Raw genomic sequence first — 9775 nt, 5'->3', positions numbered from 1 at the left:
TGTGTCTGTTTTAAATATACTTATACATATATTTAAATTTTGATAATACATCTAATGCTTGTGGTTGGAGTAAATGAGTATCCAAATAATAAAACTAGCATCAAATTAATATTTGATGATCCATTTTACTGTTGGAGTTGCTCTAACTTTCTTTGATGCACCAAATGGCAAGTCAAACGGTTTTCAAAAATCAAATTACTGCCTGAAAACATGATCATAAAAATATTTAGTATCATCAAGGATCGTATCAACACCAAAGTCCACACATTCCGTATTCTATTCCTCACTTGAAAGAACAACTTCTGTCTCTCCAAATCTGCTTTTCTCTTACAAGACTTTCTAGAATATCCTCCACAAATTCCCCACCAAACAGTCCATACTGTCTTGGAAAGAAGAATCGGAGATGCAGCTTATGCAGTTAAAGATTCCCTTGAAACTTCATGTATCGAATCACTTCTGGTCGGATTCGGAAAGTATTGGATATAACAGCCTCGAGAATCTATCTCAAGAAATTTTGAGATCGAAGAAGAGGCCTGAAGGAATCTTGCCATGATGGTTTTGTCAAAGTTGGATAAGAACTCTTCAGGTGGGATTTGGGGATCGAACGAAAGGATCGAATAACGGGGCACGATAATAAACTCAAGACTATGCCAATTGTTGGGAATGGGAGGTAGCGTCAAGACTACTCTTGCTCGAAGTCTTTATGATGAATATCCATTAATAGTGCATCGTTTTTTACATTCGTTTTTGGGGTAGGTAGAATTGATTTGAGTGTTTTGAATGCAGCCCTTCAACTACGCACCTAATCTTTTCTAGAGACTATGCCGAAATCATACTAAAATCAGACTGAACTGCATGAAACAGTTTTTCCAATGTTCAACGTTCCGACAGATATCCCAAAACTGACTTTTCGCCAAGAGTAATATAACAAAAGTAAGGCCTCTAAGAGACCGGAAAAAATTGCACTATGCTAAAAAAAATAGATGGTGTTAAATATAGCGCTACTATACGACAAAATGAAGACTACAATCAATGCCTTCCATTACCAATGCAAATTGGTCATTGGCATTTCAAAAGCTGATGCTTGGTCTACACAAAACAATCTTTTTGAGGCACAAGGTCTTCGTGGGTGCTCTTTCATTCTGATGGAACTACAGAAAATATTTCTTCAGCCTGTCCAAAGTCTGGGCTGCTCTTTTATTATTTGGCTCAAGAACTAGAGCATATCTGAAATCTGCAAGTTCAAGAATACAAAGTTTAAAGATAAACAAATTCAAGACAATAAGAGCCCTTCACAAATCCTTCACAACGGGAAGCACAAGTCTTCGACTATCATACTGTCTATAGACCAAAGGAGTAATGAAAATATAAATAATTTTCTTCATATGAGAAAACAAACGATTGAACATTTACCATTATCCAGGCTTGATCAATAATATTTTCCATGATACTTCATAACATATCAAATTACGGACTATAACTCACTACCTTCCTCAGCATCCTAGATTCGATGCATGTAACATTTTCAGAAATGAATAACAAATGAAATGAAAACTCACCTTCCATTGCGTCTTTATAGAAACCCAACATTTCCCGCGATGTTCCCCTCCTCAAGTAGGCCTTTACACTCTGCAAACATGCCAACAAATTCTTCAGGAACATCTCATGCATTTCTTCTATCCAACATATGACAAAAACATCTATACCAATCAAGGAGCATGGAATTGCTTTAATTAGGCATACATGTTCAGAAAATAGATAATTGAATAATGCACTTGCACTACCGGTTAACCATAAGACACCATTTCCCCATTTAAATGATAATATTATTCAAACAAGTGATCAATAAAAGTCCAAAAAACAAAGTCAAATTTGACTTAGTAGGTCAAAAAATGCACAAACAAGTCAAAGCCACACAGGATACAAGAATGATTGTGCTTCAGCAAGATTCAAGAATAGGTCAAGTTGATACTGTAAAGGGATAATGGTTGAAATCTCCTCGAGGTTTGCAAGCATTCAGATTCACACAAATCACTTTGAGATCCATCCGACACACACAAACTCACCTTCAACTTATCACTACAAAAATATATTATATTTTACTGTTCAAATCTTATCTGTACTTTTTAGATTAACGAGCAACAGTGTCGTTGCCAGTTGCCACCAGTACATGAACACAACAAAATCAACAACCAATATCCAAACAACGCACTATTAGGGGTAACTTGATTTTTTAAGACTTGTTGGCAATCATGAAACTGGCTTTAAATTTAGGAGTTAGGACCAATGTGTTACATTCCCAGGACCTAAGACCTCGACTTAGTTACTGGACGATTAACAACAAGGTCACCCTAGAATAAAGGATTGGTTCCCTTGTTGTGGTTCTTAGAGCAACATGTATTGTAAAGAACAATTCAACTCGTTAAAGGGAATTGATAACTTTGGAACTCGTTAGAAAAAGCTCCAGATCTCTTGAATTAGATGAATTTCTACTTGTTTATTACGGATAACGTACCTCTCTTAAATAGAGGTTTACAATATGCAAAATAGCAACGTAGTAATTTGCAGGGATTCTAAATCCCTGATTTTTTTCTTCCTTGATTTATTCCCTAATTTATCTCTTCCTTGACTTTGACAGCTAATTACCAATCTTTCCACATTTGAATGCATATACAACACAATGACCATAAGAGGAAATTGTTTCATGCTGAGGAGCATGCATGAATAAGTGACCGAATACATTCATCAAGGAGTAAATCAAGAATGGGGTGGGGTTAATAGAGGTTGAGAGAGAGAACCTTCTTATCGAGATCAATGGCTTGAGTACAATCCGTTTCAGCTTGGAGGAAACTGATTTACAAGAATAAATAAGTGAAATATAATACAAAATATCTACAAGCAGATGCAACAACTCAAGAAGCTATAAAAGTTCAGCTACCTTCCCATCTCCAAATAAGCCGCAGCTCTGTTACTGTAGTATGTTGCATTACTCCCGTTGAGTTTGATGGCCTCTGTATAAAATCCAACTGCCCTCTGCCACTGTTTATCTTTGAATGCTTGGTTGCCCTAAATCATTAACAGGATGTCAAATTCACTTAAGAAGAACACGAATCAGATATGCAAATAGAAGCTTTCACACTAATATCTTTGTCCACCTAAAAGATGGAACAGGGCAGGTAGAATACCAAAACAATTTGCAATCGAACATGCATGAAGAGAAAAGTACACAAAATGTATAGCTTCATTAGGTTATTCTTTAAAAAGAGTACCGCCCTATCTCATCCAGAAAAGTGCACAACAAAGGGACCATGCATAAAAAAACAACAAAGGGACCATGCATAAAAAAATTTGAATCATTGCCTAATATGACTAAAACATCCCCCAGCCCGTTTAATTACTAAATACCAGCAGAACAGAAGATTAAGCTACACTCACTATTGCTCATTTAGTAAAGCAGGTATGCCCACCAAGTACTGCAATTTATCGGTCTAAATGTGAACATAGAAAACAAATGCAAGAATTACGCTCTTTTAAATATTCTAGAAGGCGTGCTAGGAAATTACTAAAAACACAGAACTGCGAAATTGACTAGAGAATGCCACAAACTAATATTGGTAACTTATAAGTGCACACTTATAAAAGAGAGGCTGACATGGTGAAACTTAAATTGTCATAAATAACTTGGTAAAAGTATTTTTTTTTATCAGAACCAAAGGACGTGTTTATTTAGGATTAACCTTTTCTTTGGCCATCTCTGCTGATGTTTCCGGTGTCACAACTTTACTAGATGGTTTAGGCTTTTCAGCTGTATCGACCTGCTCTTGCAAAGATGCATATATTGGTTGCAAAGTGTCGAGCAGAAATCTGTCACCCCCATGCCTAGCTAGGAGAGACAAAGAAATTGGGCACTTTTCATGGACCCCGAGTGGTAGTGCAACCTACAGAGAGAACAGTAAATCAGTTTTCAAATAGATGATATGCAATGTCACACTCACACTAGCACGTATGTGTGGGGAAGAGATGGGAACTTTAACCTGGCAGCAGCCTGACATACTAGCTAAACTTGTAAAACAAGATGTTTGAATCACGAATTCCTCTGATGCAATCTCTTTGGCGCCACATTTGGGAGGAAGATCACAAGTAGGAACGACTAACACTCCATCATCCTGTTTAGACAATTGTTTCAGGCAACAGGCAGTAGTAAGAAGCGCAATAACGCACAACCAGTTTGAAATGGTTTAATGATTTATGAAGACTAGAAGTGATTTGTAACGGATACAAGCAAATTCATTTTCAAAATACCATAAAATGTAATAACATTTACTGCAAAAACAATTTAGCATAACATGCATGGATATTGTGTCTGGTGGAATCAGCAATAGGTGTGAGAGAGTACAGTATTCAGTTTCAGTTCCCAGATAGAAAAGAAAACAGATGAAAGCCAGTGTCCTAAAATACAGGTCAGACTGGAAACATGATAATTAATACCTTTAAAAGCGCATTGATAGCTGAACGCAATTCAGTCCTGATTGCATTACATTGTTCGATGTCTGCGTCAGTCAAATCTAATACTTCAGGTATTTGTGCTGAGATGACAGGATCCAGGGTAGGCTTTGCAGAGTTGATCCACTCAATATGGTTTTGTCTGAACTCATGCCTGCAAGAAAACATCAGTCAATTATTCCATTCAGGACTCAAAAAAGAATTTGATCGGAAAGAATGACAATAATCGTTTGTCCAGCAGTATCAAGCATATATATAAATTAACAATGCACATCATTGATTTCACTATACCAATAAATGAAGTTCACTACAATTAGGTACAGAATAGTAACTATCAAGATGTTATTGCGAAAAAGGCAACTGATAAATTAAGAAATGTAAGACAACATAACTTAGTTGCAGAAAGTATGAATGAGAAAACGGGGTTGGATAGGACAAAGAGCGAGGATTCCAAACACTACAATTGAGATCTGATTGCCTAAGAGAAGTAACTCTTGGCCTTTCAATTTGGTCTTTATTCTGATCTCGACCTAAGCGATAAGAAGGGAGAAATAAAACTTCGACTATCCTTATAATGGAACCTAATTGTTGTTTTGGTTACCTAATCCACTTACCTCTTTTCCCTTTTCTCGTCTCACTATTATGACCAGCTCGATGTAGCATACCACTATTTCCAAAGTAAACCACTATTTCCAAAGTAAACCACTATTTCCCTCTTCTCAGTGTACTCTGTTACGCTCACTTCTGCAGTAACTCAGAAAACCATGAAACAAAGCAATCAACCATCAATTTAAGATGTTCTCCAAATAGAATCACTGAGCAGAGTATGTATGAGTCAGTTCCGATGTCAAAGACCACGTTCGTATACATAGTTATAACTGAATCAGTAACTAGACGTTGGAAAGGCCTTAATTGGAAACAGATGTGTACATGAAAATATAAACAAGACTTCTACCATGGCAAGACATGTTCACCATTAGCATTCAAATTATTTTCTTTAAAGATGTCATTGTAAGAATAGTAACTGAAGCACAGTAGCATCAACCTATTATTTACTTAATGCTACTTATAACCTCACCTCTTAAGCATCTGCATGACATTTGCCAGCAATCTTATAGGAGAAGCTCTCCCCTCACCATTTAGTTGCTTGACGTTGAATGAGTTTAAGCTTGGAACCTTCAAACTTATGTAATCACTGAGCTTTTCATGCCTCAAACCTTGTCCTGAAAGAAGAGCCTAATAAGCAATCCAGGATAACAAAACTGAAACTAAAGTACTAACGGGAATTCAAAGGAAAATGTTTAAAACCCATGGTAAGAGTAAAAGAACATACTTCCATACAACTTCTCGATGGATTTGGTCACTGCCTGAGTGATACGTTCTGCAGAAACTTTTGATAACTGAAAAAAGTCGTCCGCTATCACAATATTCCTTGGATTGCGTGGGGCAGCATACGGAAGCTGCAACAGCACATGACCAACACGACGAAGTACACTGGGATCTTTTGCAAACCATCCTGCAATTCACAGGTATAAATCCACTATTGGAGAAATAACGTTTGAAATTTTTAAGAAAACTTTGCCACGTTAAAATGTTACTACAGTAAGCCGACATAATGCTCTTCAATGAGAGAAAGGAATACGTTCTGGCACCGAAGACATATCATAAATCAAGAAGTGCATTTACACTAAAAGAAAAAGAAACACCAATTACTCTTGCATTGAGGACATATTGATATATCATTAAATGAGCTGGTATTTGGAAGTGGAAAGATGCATGCAAAAAAAATCCTCATCGTAAATGTGTTACATGGTATTAATGCTTGGGAATGATCATGGGACTACTTGTATGATGCAATAGGAGTAATTGTCCTGACTCTGAGCAACTATTAATTTGTCTATTACATTCCTAATGGTTGAATAGTTTCATGGCGGGAGACACCAGTCTATGCAAAACATCCTAATAATGATCAGCAAAGATTTTCACAAGATTAATGTCATCCGCTAGAGTTACTATATGGTGGAGAAGCATGGTATAGTAATGATGAACGCAAGAACTTTGATACTATTCCAAATTAAACTGACATTATGCCAAAGAGAGATTTTAATAAAAATCTAACAAGATGACATAACCTGGAATTTGTAGATACACATACCTACTGTGTCAAGACTTCCCGAAACAGGAACAACCCCAGAGAGGGAGACTGTCCCGTAAGATGGTCGAAAGCCAAGAATACCACAATATCCAGCTGGCACTCGCACACCACCATCAGTATCTATGCCTGTCATATTTTAGCAAGTTAACAAGCATGTCTTCTTAATTGAAGATTTGTGCAGAATACAAAACAGTACAAGTCACGAAGTCAATAAAATAATTCCTTCAGAAGTATCAAGTCCGAAACAGTAGAATCACAGCAATCTACTGATAGTCGAGAATTATTTATGCATGAAAGTGGAAAATAACCGTGAGACCAGCAAGAGTTAATTAACTGATTATGAATAAAATATCATCAAACTATTAATGAAACAGCATTGGCATTGGCGTTGGACCTCACGAGCTAAATACTTAATCAACATTAACACAAACAAAAGACAAAACTAACTTTCTGGAGTCCAACCAATTTTCTTTTTTTAATTCATCGTTCTTTTTCTTTCTACTGGTTGTGTTATTTCGGATACTGCGAACGCTAATTTGTTGTGGTATATCAAACTAACATACGTCCACGTATAATTTATCAATTAAATAAGTTAGGAATGAGTATAAGAGAGGTGCATATACTTAGGTGCCCTTGAAATTACCTAAGATCCACCATTAACTCTCTACTTCTAAACAACCATTTATACCTGATCTTAACTTTAATCATTTGTTGAAAAAATTGCAATTTTATATTATTCTATTACACTACCATTGATGATAAATTTCTTCACCGTTCATATTGTACTAATCTAGGTGCAGACAATCTTCTGTAGCATACCTCATAGATGCCTTGCCATAACTCTTGAAAAGTATAGAGGTACCAAAGATATTTGATCCACTATCACTTGAAACTTTTGAGGGGCGAGCCCAATTAATTTCATACGGGGATATATTTGACAATAAATGAAAACTACTACAGAATTTTTTTTTGAGAAATCCACATTATATCAATTCTTATAACATAGCAAGAAGATTGTTGATATAATTAAAGAATTACTTCAACCCTCCCTCTAAATCAAAATACAAAATGAGAAGCCCGAATACAACAACAAAACCTAGTGCAGTGTAAAGATCACTATAATTAGCACTAAGTAATAGGGGAATGCAATAGAGACTTTTCTATAACACTAAATGTGATCTTACCCAGAGAAAAATCAGTAAATTTAGCAGCAACAGCTACAGCGGCACCACTTGAAGCCCCTCCTGGCATTCGTGCAGGTGAGGCAGGATTAGTTGGTGCCTCATAATGCACGTTTTCTCCGCTTACGCTGTTCAAAAAAAGAAGAAGAAAATTTATTTAAAGATAGAAACTCAGTCGTGGCTAAAAACAAGTTGCTCCCCTGTAATAAGGGCAAGTAACTTACCCTAATGCCATGTCATCCACAACGGTTTTTCCAACACATGTGGCACCTCCATCAACAAGAAGTGCAACCACAGGACATGTCCGAGTAGCAGCCTCGTGAGTCATGGACCAGTCTGGATTGCCAAATCCAGTTACATGCCCTTCGATATTAAATCTGACAAAAAAAGACTCCAAAATTGAGACTGTTGAGCATAAATTATAGAGCATGCTTAATCCAAAAAAAGATAATTTTTAAGCAACAACCGCCTAATAGTTTTAGTATAAATTCAATATCTAGAGAATCGGACCGTCAGTTACATTTAATTACACCGTCACTCTGTAACAATTCATTTTTCCTTATCGAGAAAGAAATCACAAACATCATATCACAGTTAATCAAATTAACTTTCAAACGCAAACCTATTCAAAATTTAATTGATTTTTAAACACATATCAGGTATTGTATCGTTACAAAATGGCCTAACCAAACAAAAACAGTCCATCAGAATCAATACACATATAACTATGCAGTTTAAGATTATACTACCGATAGTAGCTACTGAATTTCGCCAAACAATTCCACGTTTCCAATTTTGACGACTTCCAATGTAAAATTACACAACCGTAAAATGTATGAAATATGCTTACACATCAGAGACCGCGAAAGAGAGGCCGGTGAGAGGGTGAGGAGCTTTGGGAGGGGCAGGCTGCGGCGGCGGCAAAAGCTGCAACCGCTCCATAAAAGCTCCGAAATCAGCCTTCACTGCGCGCTTCAGCTTCTTCGTCATAAACAATATCCCCGCTATCCCAAGGCCAAGCAAAACCCACAAGTTCGCCGATGAAGACGCCATTTTTGCAGGTTTTTGAGAAATCAACCGTTCGGCTGACTTAATTTTGCGATACGATTATAGAAATATAGAAATGAATCAAATAAATAATGAGGAAGGGATGAAAGATGAAGAGATTATATAAAGAAAGGGGTTGTGGAGAAAGGATAAAATAGTTGATGAGTTCCAGGAGAGAGGAAACCTAGAAGGAAGGGGGGGCAAAGGGGGTATGACTTTTTGGGGGTTTGGGGGTTAAATTTTGTATGGGGTTTATCATTGGCTTTCAAATATTTTTTTATTCCTTTTTTTTTTTTTTTTGACTTTGTCAATAATGATGAAGAAGTAATTGAGTGAAAAATAGAATAGTGGTAAAATTTGGGATGCGATAAATGTCGTTTCAGTTTTAATAATACTGTTTCAACTTTGAAAGTAATTTTGATCATTTTCGATGTTGAATTATGCAAAACTCAGAATACGGGATTTATAGTTCTTTGAGTTAGCTTTCTAATATAACTTCAATCACCAAGATTGGATGTTTGGTTGAAAATTGGTCATAATTTTGATATTTTGAGTTATCTAAAATTGGAAATGTGACTCGTTGATGCATAACGTTGTCATCATACATCCGATCTAGTTGATTCAAATTGTGTTCGAAACACATATCAAAGGACTACGATTTTCGTATTCTGAAATTTACGAAAATCATACTAGAAAGTGGACAAAATTACGTTCGAAATCAAAACAGTATTATTAAATTTAAAACGAAGTTTAACATTTCAAAAAATTTATTTATTTTCTTATTTTGTTTTGAAATAATTATTTAATTTAAATTAAAATATAACACAAATTGATAACCGATAGTTATAAAAGAATGTTCTGTGATCATAAAGGAAGGACATTTGGGTTG

The 9775-nt window shown here is 36.0% G+C and overlaps 1 protein-coding gene across 1 annotated transcript; it reads right to left on the bottom strand.

Moving 5' to 3' along the window:
• Nucleotides 1-830: 830 nt before the first annotated feature.
• On the bottom strand, nt 831-9136 carry TOC64-III (translocon at the outer membrane of chloroplasts 64-III). The gene is made up of 13 exons (XM_012997782.2): nt 8690-9136; nt 8064-8216; nt 7843-7967; nt 6659-6784; nt 5837-6019; nt 5582-5726; nt 4489-4657; nt 4035-4166; nt 3738-3938; nt 2939-3066; nt 2799-2850; nt 1560-1629; nt 831-1234 (listed from the first exon to the last, which is right to left on the bottom strand). The coding sequence occupies exons 1-13, from the start codon at nt 8890-8892 to the stop codon at nt 1152-1154; spliced, it is 1770 nt and encodes a 589-aa protein (XP_012853236.1). The 5' UTR covers nt 8893-9136; the 3' UTR covers nt 831-1151.
• Nucleotides 9137-9775: the final 639 nt, after the last annotated feature.

Source organism: Erythranthe guttata, chromosome 4 (assembly GCF_056151865.1).
Source record: "Erythranthe guttata isolate IM_541 chromosome 4, IM_541, whole genome shotgun sequence".
Lineage (NCBI taxonomy): Eukaryota > Viridiplantae > Streptophyta > Magnoliopsida > Lamiales > Phrymaceae > Erythranthe > Erythranthe guttata.
Note: the sequence above shows the minus strand (reverse complement) of the source record. Positions and strands in the feature narration are given on the sequence as shown.

Coding starts and splice junctions, on each gene's coding strand:
- TOC64-III (XM_012997782.2), bottom strand. CDS start 8,892: ATGGCGTCTTCATCGGCGAACTTGTGGGTTTTGCTTGGCCTTGGGATA. Junction 6,020..6,658: donor GGGAAGTCTTGACACAGTAG/GTATGTGTATCT, acceptor TGTGAATTGCAG/GATGGTTTGCAAAAGATCCC. Junction 3,067..3,737: donor CAGAGATGGCCAAAGAAAAG/GTTAATCCTAAA, acceptor TTAATGATTTAG/GGCAACCAAGCATTCAAAGA.